The following is a 16,819-nucleotide window of genomic DNA, read 5'->3' on the forward strand; positions in this document are numbered from 1 at the left end:
CAGGTTAGGAGAACACGCTGCAGGTTTTTGTGTTTATTTGCCGCGCTCGATTTAAAGGCACAATCTTTAGATTTCTTGGGAGTCCGTCATTGATTCTTGAATAATCTGATTTATATGAATCTAACACGACCTTATCAAATTCAATGCATATTGGTTCACATCCACACGTTTTTTTGTACAGGCCAATAAATGGAACAGCCAAATAGCCATCTTTATTTTTAATCGAATCAGGTTTATTATGCAAAACAACACATTATAAAGACAATTTAAGACACATTTTAAAAAACATCTTTCAATAATTGGTAGTAGGTACCAGGCACACTGGTTTGAAGGTCACGAACTGCAACTCTGTTAGTTTGTCAACAGTTTCCTGTGTATCAAGAAAGATCTAACACCCAAAGGACAAAACTGTGGGAAGCATTGAAGTCAACATGGACCAGCATCCCTGTGGAACGCTTTCCACACCTTGTAGAGAGTCCATGCCCCTGAAGAATTGAGGCTGTTCTGAAGGCAAAAGGGGGTGCAACTCAATACTAGGAAGGTGTACTTAATGTTTTGTTCACTAAGTGTGTCTGCAGAGGTTACAGAAGATGGAAATGCTATAAGTGTCCCACTTTTCTTCTGACTTAACTCAAATAAATACTACAAGACAAAATGAACAGGATATAATACGTCAAGAAACAGACTGTTGCAATGGATATCTGCCGTTTTACGGACTCATGACCAGTTCTGCTGTTTTTATATACATAATGTTTCCACCATTGTTTCCTATGACTGAAAATATCTTCTGGACATCAGAACAGCGATCACTAACCTCCACTTGGATGATGATTTCTACTTCAAGGAGTCGGCAGCGCAGGACATACTGCTCACTCTGGACCAGGCCCCAATCCCAGAGGCTGGACCAGGCCCCGATCCCAGAGGCTGGACCAGGCCCCGATCCCAGAGGCTGGACCAGGCCCCGATCCCAGAGGCTGGACCAGGCCCCGATCCCAGAGGCTGGACCAGGCCCCGATCCCAGAGGCTGGACCAGGCCCCGATCCCAGATACTGGACCAGGCCCTGAACCCGGACCAGGCACTGATCACAGACCAGGCCCCGATCCCAGAGACTGGACCAGGCCCCGATCCCAGAGACTGGACCAGGCCCTGATCCCAGAGACTCATAAAAGGAAAAGACTGCCTGAGAGGCCGAAGTGCGGGCACCCTGACGAAACTACTTTGGCAAAAAAATAATCCGCCTCTACCCTCCGTTCTATTAACAAATGTTCAATCACTGGAGATTGGTAGGATAGTCTCTAACGGAGCTCATCCAGTTTATTCTCCAGTGATTGGTAGGATAGTCTAACGGAGCTCATCCAGTTTATTCTCCAGTGATTGGTAGGATAGTCTCTAAATGAGCTCATCCAGTTTAATCTGTAACAGCACCCTGCTACAGATTCTCTATACTGTAGAGCTGTTTACAACACAGCACCCTGCTACAGATTCTCTATACTGTAGAGCTGTTTACAACACAGCACCCTGCTACAGATTCTCTATACTGTAGAGCTGTCTACAACACACAGCACCCTGCTACAGATTCTCTATACTGTAGAGCTGTTTACAACACAGCACCCTGCTACAGATTCTCTATACTGTAGAGCTGTTTACAACACAGCACCCTGCTAGATTCTCTATACTGTCGAGCTGTTAACAACACACAGCAACCTGCTACAGATTCTCTATACTGTAGAGCTGTTTACAACACAGCAACCTGCTACAGATTCTCTATACTGTAGAGCTGTTTACAACACAGCACCCTGCTACAGATTCTCTATACTGTAGAGCTGTTTACAACACAGCACCCTGCTACAGATTCTCTATACTGTAGAGCTGTTTACAACACAGCACCACCCTGCTACAGATTCTCTATACTGTACAGCGGTCAGTAGGTTTCACAAGGCTACGTGCCAGGTGGATGCGTCTCAAATAGCACCTTAATCCCTTTATAGTGCACTGCTTGTCACCGGGGCCTATAGAGAATAGTGTGCGATACTCAGGGAGTTCTCAGTAGTGTTTGAATGGAGAGAGAGAAGCGACTGAATCCAGATTACTAGGGAAGGGAAAAGGGGAGGGGATAACCTAGTCAGTTGGACAATTGAATGCATTCAACCGAAATGTGTCTTCTGTATTTAACCCCTCTGAATCAGAGAGGTGTGAGGGGCTGACTTAATCCACGTCCCCGTCATCGGAGGAAGGGCAGACAGTCCAGTAACGTTGATTCAGAGGAAGGGCAGACAGTCTAGTAACGTTGATTCAGAGGAAGGGCAGACAGTCCAGTAACATTGATTCAGAGGAAGAGCAGACAGTCCAGTAACGTTGATTCAGAGGAAGAGCAGACAGTCCAGTAACGTTGATTCAGAGGAAGGGCAGACAGTCCAGTAACGTTGATTCAGAGGAAGGGCAGACAGACCAGTAACAGTCAACGATGCCTCAATGACTAAGGTCATGATATGATTGGATACATCCCAAATGGCACCCTATTCCCTATATAGTGCACTACTTTAGACCAGAGCCCTATGGCACCCTATTCCCTATATATAGTGCACGACTTTAGACCAGAACCCTACGGCACCCTATTCCCTATATAGTGCACTACTTTAGACCAGAGCCCTATGGCACCCTATTCCCTATATATAGTGCACGACTTTAGAGCAGAGCCCTATGGCACCCTATTCCCTATATATAGTGCACTACTTTAGACCAGAGCCCTATGGCACCCTATTCCCTATATAGTGCACTACTTTAGATCAGAGCCCTATGGCACCCTATTCCCTATATAGTGCACTTCTTTAGACCAGATCCCGATGGCACCCTATTCCCTATATATAGTGCACTACATTAGACCAGAACCCTACGGCACCCTATTCCCTATATAGTGCACTACTTTAGACCAGAGCCCTATGGCACCCTATTCCCTATATATAGTGCACGACTTTAGACCAGAGCCCTATGGCACCCTATTCCCTATATATAGTGCACTACTTTAGACCAGAGCCCTATGGCACCCTATTCCCTATATAGTGCACTACTTTAGATCAGAGCCCTATGGCACCCTATTCCCTATATAGTGCACTTCTTTAGACCAGATCCCGATGGCACCCTATTCCCTATATATAGTGCACTACATTAGACCAGAGCCCTATGGAACCCTATTCCCTATATATAGTGCACTACTTTAGACCAGAGCCCTATGGAACCCTATTCCCTATATAGTGCACTACTTTAGACCAGAGCCCTATGGAACCCTATTCCCTATATATAGTGCACTACTTTAGACCAGAGCCCTATGGAACCCTATTCCCTATATAGTGCACTACTTTAGACCAGAGCCCTATGGAACCCTATTCCCTATATAGTGCACTACTTTAGACCAGAGCCCTATGGAACCCTATTCCCTATATAGTGCACTACTTTAGACCAGGACCATATGGCACCCTATTCCCTATATAGTGCACTACATTAGACCAGATCTCTATGGAACTCCATTCCCTATGTAGTGCACGACTTTAGACCAGAGCCCTATGGCACCCTATTCCCTATATATAGTGCACTACTTTAGGTCAGAGCCCTATGGCACCCTATTCCCTATATATATAGTGCACTACTTTAGACCAGAGCCCTATGGCACCCTATTCCCTATATATATAGTGCACTACTTTGGACCAGAACCCTATGGCACCCTATTTCCTATATATATATAGTGCACTACTTTAGACCAGAGCCCTATGGCACCCTATTCCCTATATATAGTGCACTACTTTAGACCAGAGCCCTAAGCGTCATGTTCTAAAGTAGTTCATTACATTTACATTTACATTTTAGTCATTTAGCAGACGCTCTTATCCAGAGCGACTTACGGTAGTGAATGCATATATTTCATTTCATACATTTTTTTCTTTTTTTGTTGTTGTGATGTTCACTATATATAGGGAATAGGGTACCATTGGGACAGATCCGTTGTCTCTCAGTGTTCCCTCCGTCCCAACTTTTATAAGTATCTAAATAACATACATTCTCATTACAGCATTTTAATGAAAGGCTTGGGTTGTCTTCAGAGACACATCCTGCAGACCCTCAGGGAGTAAAATAACAAGGTCCTTTTTCCACATCAGCCTTTACAATAGATGTACTATTGTAAAGTAGTTGTTCCACTGGATATCATAAGGTGAATGCACCAATTTGTAAGTCGCTCTGGATAAGAGCGTCTGCTAAATGATGTAAATGTAAATGTTTTACATACGGACATGTTGTTCACAGATTCTTTATTTTAAAACAAATGATTTCTATAATCATAAATCAAATGGATACAGTTTAAAAAAGATACGGCATTAAAATCCAAAGGCGGATATTTGCATGATTGATGATTGTATTGATTAGGGGACTCGTATCTCATAAAACAAACTGTGTCACAATGGCTCTGTTGTGAAGCCATCAAAATAAGCAGAGAGATGATGAGATCAGGAGGGCTGATGGGGAACAAAATGGTGGACTGAAACAACCTTCATCATGAGGGAGGTCAGGAGAGCTGAGGGGGAACAAAATGGTGGACTGAAACAACCTTCATCATGAGGGAGGTCAGGAGGGTTGAGGGGGAACAAAATGGTGGACTGAAACAACCTTCATCACGAGATGAGGTCAGGAGGGCTGAGGGGGAACAAAATGTTGGACTGAAACAACCTTCATCATGAGGGAGGTCAGGAGGGTTGAGGGGGAACAAAATGGTGGACTGAAACAACCTTCATCATAGTGGTGTGGGGACTGTGCTTTGGCAAAGTGGGTGGGGTTATATCCTGCCTGTTTGGCCCTGTCCGGGGGTATCATCGGATGGGGCCACAGTGTCTTCTGATCCCTCCTGTCTCAGCCTCCAGTATTTATGCTGCAGTAGTTTATGTGCCGGGGGGCTAGGGTCAGTCTGTTTCATCTGGAGTATTCTCTTGTCTTATCCGGTGTCCTGTGTGAATTTAAATATGCTCTCTCTAATTCTCTCTCTCTTTCTTTCTTTCTCTCGGAGGACCTGAGCCCTAGGACCATGCCTCGGGACTACCTGGCATGATGACTCCTTGCTGTCCCCAGTCCACCTGGCCATGCTGCTGCTCCAGTTTCAACTGTTCTGCCTGCGGCTACGGAACCCTGACCTGTTCACCGGACGTGCTTGTTGCACCCTCGACAACTACAATGATTATTATTATTTGACCATGCTGGTCATTTATGAACATTTTAACATCTTGACCATGTTCTGTTATAATATCCACCCGGCACAGCCAGAAGAGGACTGGCCACCCCTCATAGCCTGGTTCCTCTCTAGGTTTCTTCCTAGGTTTTTGGCCTTTCTAGGGAGTTTTTCCTAGGGAGTTTTTCCTAGCCACCGTGCCTCTTTCACATGCATTGCTTGCTGTTTGGGGTTTTAGGCTGGGTTTCTGTACAGCACTTTGAGATTTCAGCTGATATACGAAGGGCTATATAAATAAATTTGATTTGATTTGATCATGAGGGAGGTCAGGAGGGCTGATGGGGAACAAAATGGTGGACTGAAACAACCTTCATCACGAGGGAGGTCAGGAAGGTGTTCTTAATGTTCTGGGTATGTCCACTGGGTATATAGGAAATAGCATTTGTTATGCAACCAAGGTGGAAATGAGGGTACAGTAAGACAGGGAGTTGTAGTAGGGGGGGTGGAAATGAGGGTATAGTAAGACAGGGGGTTGTAGTAGGGGGGTGGAAACAAGGGTACAGTAAGACAGGGGGTTGTGGTAGGGGGGGTGGAAACGAGGGTACAGTAAGACAGGGGGTTGTGGTAGGGGGGTGGAAACGAGGGTACAGTAAGACAGGGGGTTGTGGTAGGGGGGGTGGAAACGAGGGTACAGTAAGACATCAGCATTTCATTCAGTCCATCATCATCATCATCATCATCATCATCAGTCCTCATTCAAATCAAATTAAAAAGATGATCTTGCAGTTTAGTGCTAAAGCTCCTTTCTGTTAGCAATGTTTCCCAAACTGGGTCCTGGGGGCCCCCCCCCCCGGGCCCCCCCACATTACACAGCTGATTCAGTTGATCAAAGCTTCATGACCAGTAGGTTACTTGAATCAGCTGTGTTGTGCTGTGGGCAGAAACTAAACGTGCACCCAAGGGGGGGGGGGGGGCAGGACCAAGTATGGGAAACATTGGTAAAGGGTGGGACAGGACTTGGGGTCTGGGAAACATTGGTAAAGGGGGGGACAGGACTTGGGGTCTGGGAAACATTGGTAAAGGGGGGGACAGGACTTGGGGTCTGGGAAACATTGGTAAAGGGGGGAACAGGACATGGGAAACATTGGTAAAGGGGGGAACAGGACATGGGAAACATTGGTAAAGGGGGGGACAGGACATGGGAAACATTGGTAAAGGGGGGAACAGGACATGGGAAACATTGGTAAAGGGGGGGACAGGACATGGGAAACATTGGTAAAGGGGGGAACAGGACATGGGAAACATTGGTAAAGGGGGGAACAGGACTTGGGAAACATTGGTAAAGGGGGGAACAGGACATGGGAAACATTGGTAAAGGGGGGGACAGGACTTGGGGTCTGGGAAACATTGGTAAAGGGGGGAACAGGACATGGGAAACATTGGTAAAGGGGGGGACAGGACATGGGAAACATTGGTAAAGGGGGGAACAGGACTTGGGAAACATTGGTAAATGGGGGAACAGGACTTGGGAAACATTGGTAAAGGGGGGGGACAGGACTTGGGGTCTGGGAAACATTGGTAAAGGGGGGAACAGCACATGGGAAACATTGGTAAAGGGGGGAACAGGACTTGGGGTCTGGGAAACATTGGTAAAGGGGGGAACAGGACATGGGAAACATTGGTAAAGGGGGGGACAAGACATGGGAAACATTGGTAAAGGGGGGAATAGGACATGGGAAACATTGGTAAAGGGGGGACAGGACTTGGGGTCTGGGAAACATTGGTAAAGGGGGGGACAGGACATGGGAAAAATTGGTAAAGGGGGGGACAGGACTTGGGTTCTGGGAAACATTGGTAAAGGCGGGGACAGGACATGGGAAACATTGGTAAAGGCGGGGACAGGACATGGGAAACATTGGTAAAGGCGGGGACAGGACTTGGGGTCTGGGAAACACCGTAGCAGCTCCTAAACAAGGAGGGAAAAACAACCAATGAGACAAAATACAAAGAAACAACAAAAATACATTTTTCAGCGTTTCAGATTAGCTAAATTCTGGTAGTACCTCCCCACCCATTTAAATGTTTTTGACCCATTTGAGTATACCGAACATGGTCCAGGTCACAGCTCAACCCGTTGTTCAGTCTGTTGCATCAGGGGCATAGTTCAGGTGTTGGGTACGTCGAGGCTCAGGGGCAGAGGAAGCACTGAACGTCTGCGTTGAGTAGATAGACTCTATGTTCAGGCTGTTTAATATCAGTAGTCAGTACACTTGGGTTGTGGCAAGAGGCAGGGAGGACCAGGCTCCGGTCTGGTTTCTTGAGAAGCGTCAACATCAAACACACACTCTTCATCCCCTGTCACCTGTTTGTCCTCAGTGCCTGAAGTGTTCAAGTCCTGGACTGTACTTAAACTCAGAACGTCATTTTCTCCCCCTTGTCCTGTCTGTCCTTGGGTGTCCTAGACAAGTCCTGTTTAAAACGTCCGACCACAACACGGTGTCTTCAGATTGTGCCAGACAGAAAAGGAGCTCGTTATAAAAAAGCAAACGGACCCTGTTCACATCCTCATGCAGACATAGAACAGCAGGTTAAGACTGCACCAGTACGCAGAACAAGTGAATAGATGTACAATATGTATCCAGTGTGGCTGACTGACTGGCTGACTGGCTGGCTGGCTGGCTGGCTGACTGGCTGGCTGGCTGACTGGCTGAATGGGGCTCACAGCAGAGCAGGGCAGGCTGGTCTCTCTGTGTGGAGGACTGATCCATATTCAGCCCTAGTCTCTTTGTGTGGCGGATTCAGCCCCATATTCAGCCCCAGTCTCTCTGTGTGGAGGATTCAGCCCCATATTCAGCTCTAGTCTCTCTGTGTGGAGGACTGATCCATATTCAGCCCTAGTCTCTCTGTGTGGAGGTCAGAGCCATATTCAGCCCCAGTCTCTCTGTGTGGAGGACTGACCCATATTCAGCCCTAGTCTCTCTGTGTGGCGGATTCAGCCCCATATTCAGCCCCAGTCTCTCTGTGTGGAGGATTCAGCCCCATATTCAGCTCTAGTCTCTCTGTGTGGAGGACTGATCCATATTCAGCCCTAGTCTCTCTGTGTGGAGGTCAGAGCCATATTCAGCCCCAGTCTCTCTGTGTGGAGGACTGACCCATATTCAGCCCTAGTCTCTCTGTGTGGCGGATTCAGCCCCATATTCAGCCCCAGTCTCTCTGTGTGGAGGATTCAGCCCCATATTCAGCTCTAGTCTCTCTGTGTGGAGGACTGATCCATATTCAGCCCTAGTCTCTCTGTGTGGAGGTCAGAGCCATATTCAGCCCCAGTCTCTCTGTGTGGAGGACTGACCCATATTCAGCCCTAGTCTCTCTGTGTGGCGGATTCAGCCCCAGTCTCTCTGTGTGGAGGATTCAGCCCCATATTCAGCTCTAGTCTCTCTGTGTGGAGGACTGATCCATTTTCAGCCCTAGTCTCTCTGTGTGGAGGTCAGAGCCATATTCAGCCCCAGTCTCTCTGTGTGGAGGACTGACCCATATTCAGCCCTAGTCTCTCTGTGTGGACAGACAGACCAAGATACTGGTCTCCCTGTCAGTGGGGTGGAGATAGAAAAAGGGCTTCCAGCATGGCTAAGGGCAGAGAGACAGGGACTTCAGGAGACCCCCTGTAGTGTGTATGGGGGGGTACAGCTGTTCTCCATTACGTAAGTCACAGGTTACACCCCGTCCTATCAGTCCAGGGGTGCCACCAAAACCCCCATGATGTGTCCAACGGTCCAGAGAGGTCCGGCGGGGGTATCAGACGGTCCAGAGAGGTCCGGCGGGGTATCAGACGGTCCAGAGAGGTCCGGCGGGGGTATCAGATGGTCCAGAGAGATCCAGCGGGGGTATCAAACGGTCCAGAGAGGTCCGGCGGGGTTATCAGACGGTCCAGAGAGGTCCGGCAGGGGTATCAGACGGTCCAGAGAAGTCCGGCGGGGGTATCAGACGGTCCAGAGAGGTCCGGCGGGGGTATCAAACGGTCCAGAGAAGTCCGGCGGGGGTATCAGACGGTCCAGAGAGGTCCGGCGGGGTATCAGACGGTCCAGAGAGGTCCGGCGGGGGTATCAGACGGTCCAGAGAGGTCCGGCGGGGTATCAGACGGTCCAGAGAGGTCCGGCGGGGGTATCAGATGGTCCAGAGAGATCCAGCGGGGGTATCAAACGGTCCAGAGAGGTCCGGCGGGGGTATCAGACGGTCCAGAGAGGTCCGGCGGGGGTATCAGACGGTCCAGAGAGGTCCGGCGGGGGTATCAGACGGTCCAGAGAGGTCCGGCGGGGGTATCAGACGGTCCAGAGAGGTCCGGCGGGGGTATCAGACGGTCCAGAGAGGTCCGGCGGGGGTATCAAACGGTCCAAAGAGGTCCGGCGGGGGTATCAGACGGTCCAGAGAGGTCCGGCGGGGGTATCAGACGGTCCAAAGAGGTCCGGGGGATCAGACGGTCCAGAGAGGTCCGGCGGGGGTATCAGACGGTCCAGAGAGGTCCGGCGGGGGTATCAGACGGTCCAGAGAGGTCTGAGGGTATCAGACAGGGAAGAGCTGTGTTTTGGGCTGCTCAGCCCTCAGACAGAGAACTCCACACCACTACGGCGTGTACGTGTCATCAGCAGGCACCGCAGACGCAGGCCGGAGAACGGGTTGAACCAGAGGAAGGAGGGCGGGCCTCCGAACACGGCCTTCATCCCCTCCCAGCGCAGACGCCGCTCCCACGTCGGCTTCTCATTCTTCAGACGCTCGATCTCCTGGGAGATGACACCGACAGAGAGACAGAGAGACAGAGAGACAGAGAGACAGAGAGACAGACACTTTAGTCAACATATTATTTTAATGAACCAGAGCTACTGTTGCCTCAACTAGGTCGATTCAGGACAGACATTTTGTTCTATGTGTTCATGGATATCAGGGGAAACCTGAAGGAGTTGGACCAGAATGATCTATAGTCCAGTCAGACTAGGAGACGAGAGGAACCTGGAGAGGAGAGACACCAGTTACTCTGTTACTAACCCAACTGTTATTATTACTAGGCTGAGGGACCAGTTACTAACCCAACTGTTATTATTACTAGGCTGAGGGACCAGTTACCAACCTAACTGTTATTATTACTAGGCTGAGGGACAAGTTACTAACCCAGCCGTTATTATTACTAGGCTGAAGGACCAGTTACTAACCCAGCTGTTATTATTACAAGGCTGAGGGACCAGTTACTAACCCAACTGTTATTATTACTAGGCTGAGGGACCAGTTACCAACCCAACTGTTATTATTACTAGGCTGAGGGACAAGTTACTAACCCAGTCGTTATTATTACTAGGCTGAAGGACCAGTTACTAACCCAACTGTTATTATTACTAGGCTGAGGGACCAGTTACTCTGTTACTAACCCAGCTGTTATTATTACTAGGCTGATGGACCAGTTTCTCTGTTACTAACCCAGCTGTTATTATTACTAGGCTGAGGGACCAGTTTCTCTGTTACTAACCCAGCTGTTATTATTACTAGGCTGAGGGACCAGTTACTAACCCAACTGTTATTATTACTAGGCTGAGGGACCAGTTACTAACCCAACTGTTATTATTACTAGGCTGAGGGAGAAGTTACTAACCCAACTGTTATTATTACTAGGCTGAGGGACCAGTTACTAACCCAACTGTTATTATTACTAGGCTGAGGGAGAAGTTACTAACCCAACTGTTATTATTACTAGGCTGAGGGACCGGTTACTTTGAGGTGAACTGTGATAGTCAGTCGTTAATACCACAGCTATCTGCTAGGAGAAGCTTCAGACAGAGGCCTATACCCACATACTGAGACTTGGTCACCAGTCACAGAGAGCCTCTTGTGTTGGAAATAATGTCGTCAGATTGAACTGAGGTCATTTCAACAACAACGAGGATCAGGTTCTGAAATCCTTCAGCAAACTACACCTCCATTTAAATCACCTAATTTGAAAAGCGACTGAAAGTAAACACAGGAAAACAGCCAGTGAACAATTCAATGACCGAGGTTCACTGTTCCTGTAAGCCAGTGGTGAAAATAACTTACAGTTAAAGTCGGAAGTTTACATACACCTTAGCCAAATACATTTAAACTCAGTTTTTCACAATTCCTGATATTTAATCCTAGTTAAAATTCCCTGTCTTAGGTCAGTTAGGATCACCACTTTATTTTAAGAATGTGAAATGTCAGAATAATAGTAGAGAGAATGATTTATTTCAGCTTTTATTTATTTCATCACATTCCCAGTGAGTCAGAAGTTTACATTCACTCAATTAGTATTTGGTAGCATTGCCTTTCAATTGTTTAACTTGGGTCAAACGTTTTGGGTAGCCTTCCACAAGCCTCCCACAATAAGTTGGATGAATTTTGGTCCATTCCTCCTGACAGAGCTGGTGTAACTGAGTCAGGTTTGTAGGCCTCCTTGCTCGCACACACTTTTTCAGTTCTGCCCACAAATTTTCTATAGGATTGAGATCAGGTCTTTGTGATGGCCACTCCAATACCTTGACTTTTTTGTCCTTAAGCCATTTTGCCACAACTTTGGAAGTATGCTTGGGGTCATTGTCCATTTGGAAGACCCATTTGCGACCAAGCTTTAACTTCCTGACTGATGTCTTGAGATGTTGCTTCAATATATCCACATATTTTTCATACCTCATGATGCCATCTATTTTGTGGAGTGCACCAGTCCTTCCTGCAGCAAAGCACCCCCACAACATGATGCTGCCACCCCCATGCTTCACGGTCGGGATGGTGTTCTTCGGCTTGCAAGCCTCCCCCATTTTCCTCCAAACATAACGATGGTCATTATGGCCAAACAGTTCTATTTTTGTTTCATCAGACCAGAGGACATTTCTCCACAAAGTACAGTCTTTGTCCCCATGTGCAGTTGCAAACCGAAGTCTGGCTTTTTTAATGCAGTTTTGGAGCAGTGGCTTCTTCCTTGCAGAGCGGCTTTTCAGGTTATGTCGATATAGGACTTGCTTTACTGTGAATATAGATACTTTTGTACCCTTTTCCTCCAGATTTGCACTTTTCACACCAAAGTACGTTCATCTCTAGGAGACAGAACGCGTCTCCTTCCTGAGCGGTATGACGACTGCGTGGTCCCATGGTGTTTATACTTGCGTACTATTGTTTGTACAGATGAACGTGGTACCTTCAGGCGTTTGGAAATTGCTCCCAAGGATGAACCAGACTTGTGGAGGTCTACTATTTTTTTTTCTGAGGTCTTGGCTGATTTCTTTTGATTTTCCCATGATATCAAGCAAAGAGGCACTGAGTTTGAAGGTAGGCCTTTAAATACATCCACAGGTACACCTCCAATTTACTCAAATGATGTCAAGTAGCCTATCAGAAGTATCTAAAACCATGACATAATTTTCTGGAATTTTTCAAGCTGTTTAAAGGCACAGTCAACTTAGTGTATTGTAAACTTCTGACCCACTGGAATTGTGATACAGTGAATTATAAGTGAAATAATCTGGAAACAATTGTTGGAAGAATTACTTGTGTCATGCACAAAGTAGATATCCTAACCGACTTACCAAAACTATAGTTTGTTTAACAAGAAATTTGTGGAGTGGTTGAAAAACGAGTTTGAATGACTCCAACCTAAGTGTATGTAAACTTCCCACTACAACTGTACATTTACTTTTGATACGTAAGTACATTTAAAACCAAATACTTTTACTCAAGTAGTATTTTACTGGGTGACTTTCACTTTTTTTCTTGATTCATTTTCTATTAAAAGTATCTTTACTTTTACTCAAGTATGACAATTGAGTAGTTTTTTTCCACCACTGCCGTAAACCTTGTCAAGTGTTCCTTTAAGTGGTGACGACCACAGCGTGTGGCGTGCTGGGTGCCTCACCGTCTCGTCGTTGCAGATGGAGTGGATCTGCGTTCCAAACATCACCACGGTGAAGGTGAGGAAGAGGAAGGCCTCCAGACAGAGGAAGACCATCAGCATCACCGCCACCGGAGGAGAGAAGTCAGTGCATTCTGGGAGACGGAATTGTGGGAGAGGAGGAGAGAGGTGACGTCATTATTTTGACAGAGGAGGAGAGGGGGTGTCATTATTTTGACAGAGGAGGAGGAGGGTGTCATTATCTTGACAGAGGAGGAGAGGGGTGCCATTATTTTGACAGAGGAGGAGAGGGGTGCCATTATTTTGACAGAGGAAGGGAGGGGTGTCATTATTTTGACAGAGGAGAGGGGTGTCATTATTTTGACAGAGGAGGAGAGGGGTGCCATTATTTTGACAGAGGAGGAGAGAGGGGTGCTGTTAGAGCCGATTTGGACATATTTGTATAAAAGACAGAACATTCAGTGCTCCATGTATATTTGTGTAAATATGAATGTATATGATGAAATATTAGGTACGTACCTTTATGATTTATATTTACCTGATTGAGATGTATTCATTTGTTGTTAGCGTAACTTAGTTTTGTCCCCCCCTCTTGCCCATTCATTGTACTGCAGTAAGTGTGTTAGGATAAAAGCAGGAAGTTGGGCCTTTGGGGGGAGGAGTCCTTGCTAGACGCGGGAGCGGTATAGTTTTTTGACCATACAGACATACAGACAGGTCATATTGTGTATTTTCCATATCAAGTAACCTATGTTTTAAGTTGATTGGATATTCATTTTCCTGTTAGATATAAGAAGAATAAACATTTTTGTTGCACCATATCCCTGGATCACATTGAATGTTTGGCTTTTTGGAAACCTTGAGTGTGGACTGTATGCGTACCAAACAACCCCGCTTCAGGCTTGGGCAGTGGCTATGGTAAAGAGGAAAGGAAGCCACTACAATCAAATCAAAAAACTCTGTGAAGGATTGCTATCGGAAGGAAATCTCCGGTTTCGGACAAACACTGGATATTGTTCTATTTGTAATTGCATTCGTACCATAAGGACAGCTCGCTTGGAAGGACTTGAACTCCTAGAATTCGCCAGCCGTGAGTAACCACTGCGAATTAATGAGCTGCCCTGTTCAATGCGATCGTTTGATCATGCATATTATGGAAGCGCAAATGTGCTTATAATTGGAATGTTTGATAAACCTGGGAATGAAATTCAAAACACAGCGCTGTGAAAACAATTAAGAAGTTTAAGTTTGGGAAACACTGAGATCCTATGCACAATGTAACCTAATCATATGTCTAATATTTGGCCTAACGTGGAAATGCAATGCATCCACGCAACGAATGATACTGCGTGTTCAAACTTCATTAAAGGGACAAAACGTATAAAGGGATGAAATGTTTAAAACGCAACTAAAATGCCGAACTTGCACATGTTCAATTCAAAATGGGTCAATATGCTGAAATGGATGACTGTGTTTTAAAGCATTAAAGGAGGTCTAAAGGGGCATTACGTTTAACAATCAAACCAACAACTGTGTCATTGTAAATTGAGTGAACTAAAAGTGAATGATGGAGGATGAAATCCCAAATAAGACTCCACTGGAGAGGGCAGAGGAGCATTTAAATTCACTCTATGCAGCCCGGAGAGGCAAACTTGGAGTGTGTACACGCAAAATGAATGAAATAAAAGTCCTTCTTGTTGATGGAGGAAACATTGAAACTGTGAATGAGAGTCTTGAAGCATTTGATGCTGTTCTCAATGACTTTAAGAATGCTCATGAATCTGTGCTAAAGCTGGTCACAGAGGAGGAACGGGACCAGGAGAGCATGAACTATTATCAACCAAGAATGAGAACTTATGAACATTTCCTGAAAGAGGTGGAAATATGGAAAAAAGCTGAAGTTGAGCCACAAACGCTCATTGAACCACACGACAGCATTTCCAATGTGTTAAAAACTTAAGTAAAACAAAGTATTCTAAGACGGCTTCCTCAGTGTCGTCTGCACGCCTAAAAGCTGAGGCAGAACGAGCAGCTCTACTAGCTCGCCAAGCATCATTACAGGACAAGCATGCACTGGAACTGGAGAAAGCTCAACTGAATGTTAGGATGGAGAAAATGGCACTGGAAACGGACATAGCAGCATATAATGCCAAACTGAAGGTCCTGGAGAGTGTTGAGTCAACTTCTCAATCCCATGCTGTGGCAGCCCATTTACTAAGCCAAGAAGATGGAATGAACTCTTATTTTGAGAACCAGGAACCTGAGGTCTATGTGGAACCTGAACCATCACCTGTTGAGTTTGCTGCATTAGGTGCAGTTCCAAAGACCCCACTACAAAGGGTTTTACAACAACCCACAACAAAGCCATCAAAACCTATTCAGAAAACCGTCATGAACCACACCCTTCAGCAGCCAACAGCAAGGTCTAGCAATCAACACAGAATCAACACTGCGGGTATCAGCGATAATACCAGCCATGATAACCTCTCTACTGTCATGCAAAGGCAGAATGAAATTGCTGACCTCCTTGTACTACAGCACAAACAGGCCACACTCCCTGTTAGGGAGATACCTATGTTTGACGGTGATCCTCTAAACTTTAGGCCATTCATGCGTGCATTTGAACATGGTATAGAAGATAAGACAAGCAGTCACCAGGATAGGCTCTATTACCTGGAACAGTACACCACTGGTCAGCCCAAGGATCTGGTACGTAGTTGTCTGCATATGGAAGCCAGAAGAGGCTATGCAGAGGCTAAGAGGTTGTTAAATGAATACTTTGGCAATGAAATCAAAGTCACCACTGCTTACATGGAAAAAGCTTGGAACTGGACAAACATCAAACCGGATGATGGAAAGGGACTGGGTGGCTATGCACTCTTAGAGGTTGCTGTAACGCTATGCAAGACCTACAGAACATGGAAGAGCTTAATCTTCCCTCCAACAAAGTTGATCATGTCAAAACTTCCCTTCAAACTAAGGGAAAAATGGAGGTCTACGGCATGTGATATTTTAGAGAGAAGACACCTGAGGGCCCAGTTCAGTGACCTTGTGACGTTCATGGAAAAACAGGCCAAAATACTGCAGGATCCGTTGTATGGAGATATTCAAGATCCCCTGTCCAACAAAAAGTTTTTAAAAACCAGAACACGAGCTGACTTTAAACAGCAGTTCAAGTCCAAGAGTAGGGGAAGCAGCTTTGCCACTGCAGTAGCTGTAGTGGCAGATTGTGACTCTGAAAAACCTCTAAAAGAACAAACATTAAAAGTAAAGAGACCAGGCACCTACCCTTCTGACGCTCCCAGTACCTCATGTGTATTTTGTGCTGGAGAGCATTTATTGGTCGACTGCCAACAGGTGAAGGCACAGCCACACGAATCCAAGGTTGAGTTTCTGAGATCAAAAGGCCTTTGTTTTGGCTGTTTGATGAGAGGACACTTAAGCAAAGAATGTAAAAGAAGGATGACATGTCAGAGCTGTCAAAGAAAGCACCCCACTATCCTGCACATTGAAGGAAGAGAGAGATTTAGATCTCAAAAGGCAGATATGAGTGGTGTAGCAGTAAAGCGGGAGGAGACTGTCAGCAGTGCTCTTGTCTCACTGGAAGCTGGTGAAGATACCGGGGCCGGTACAGATTGTGCACTTGCAATTGTGCCAGTTCAAGTAAAGGTGGCAAATGGAAGCAAGTCTGTGTTAACCAATGCGTTTC

At 46.3% G+C, this 16,819-nt stretch overlaps 2 protein-coding genes and 1 long non-coding RNA gene across 3 annotated transcripts in view; all 3 read right to left on the reverse strand.

The window, feature by feature from the left end:
- Positions 1–4,285: 4,285 nt before the first annotated feature.
- Positions 4,286–4,823, reverse strand: LOC115203695 (uncharacterized). Its single transcript, XR_003880224.1, has 2 exons — positions 4,777–4,823; positions 4,286–4,657 (listed from the first exon to the last, which is right to left on the reverse strand). It is a non-coding gene; the product is annotated as an uncharacterized LOC115203695 (long non-coding RNA).
- Positions 4,824–5,415: 592 nt separating this feature from the next.
- LOC115203678 (extensin-like) lies at positions 5,416–7,149 on the reverse strand. The gene is made up of 2 exons (XM_029768604.1): positions 6,645–7,149; positions 5,416–6,605 (listed from the first exon to the last, which is right to left on the reverse strand). Exons 1-2 carry the CDS (start codon positions 7,124–7,126, stop codon positions 6,155–6,157), a joined length of 933 nt encoding a protein of 310 aa, XP_029624464.1. The 5' UTR covers positions 7,127–7,149; the 3' UTR covers positions 5,416–6,154.
- Positions 7,150–8,608: 1,459 nt separating this feature from the next.
- LOC115203676 (palmitoyltransferase ZDHHC7) overlaps positions 8,609–16,819 on the reverse strand; it is a 48,653-nt gene continuing 40,442 nt past the window's right edge. Inside the window, exons 6-7 of the mRNA XM_029768602.1 lie at positions 13,114–13,244; positions 8,609–9,985 (exon numbers count right to left, since the gene is read on the reverse strand). Coding sequence (XP_029624462.1) covers positions 9,806–9,985; positions 13,114–13,244 — 311 coding nt within the window. The 3' untranslated portion in view covers positions 8,609–9,805. The remainder of the gene's footprint in view (positions 9,986–13,113; positions 13,245–16,819) is intronic.

Source organism: Salmo trutta, chromosome 12 (genome assembly GCF_901001165.1).
Source record: "Salmo trutta chromosome 12, fSalTru1.1, whole genome shotgun sequence".
NCBI classification, from domain to species: domain Eukaryota; kingdom Metazoa; phylum Chordata; class Actinopteri; order Salmoniformes; family Salmonidae; genus Salmo; species Salmo trutta.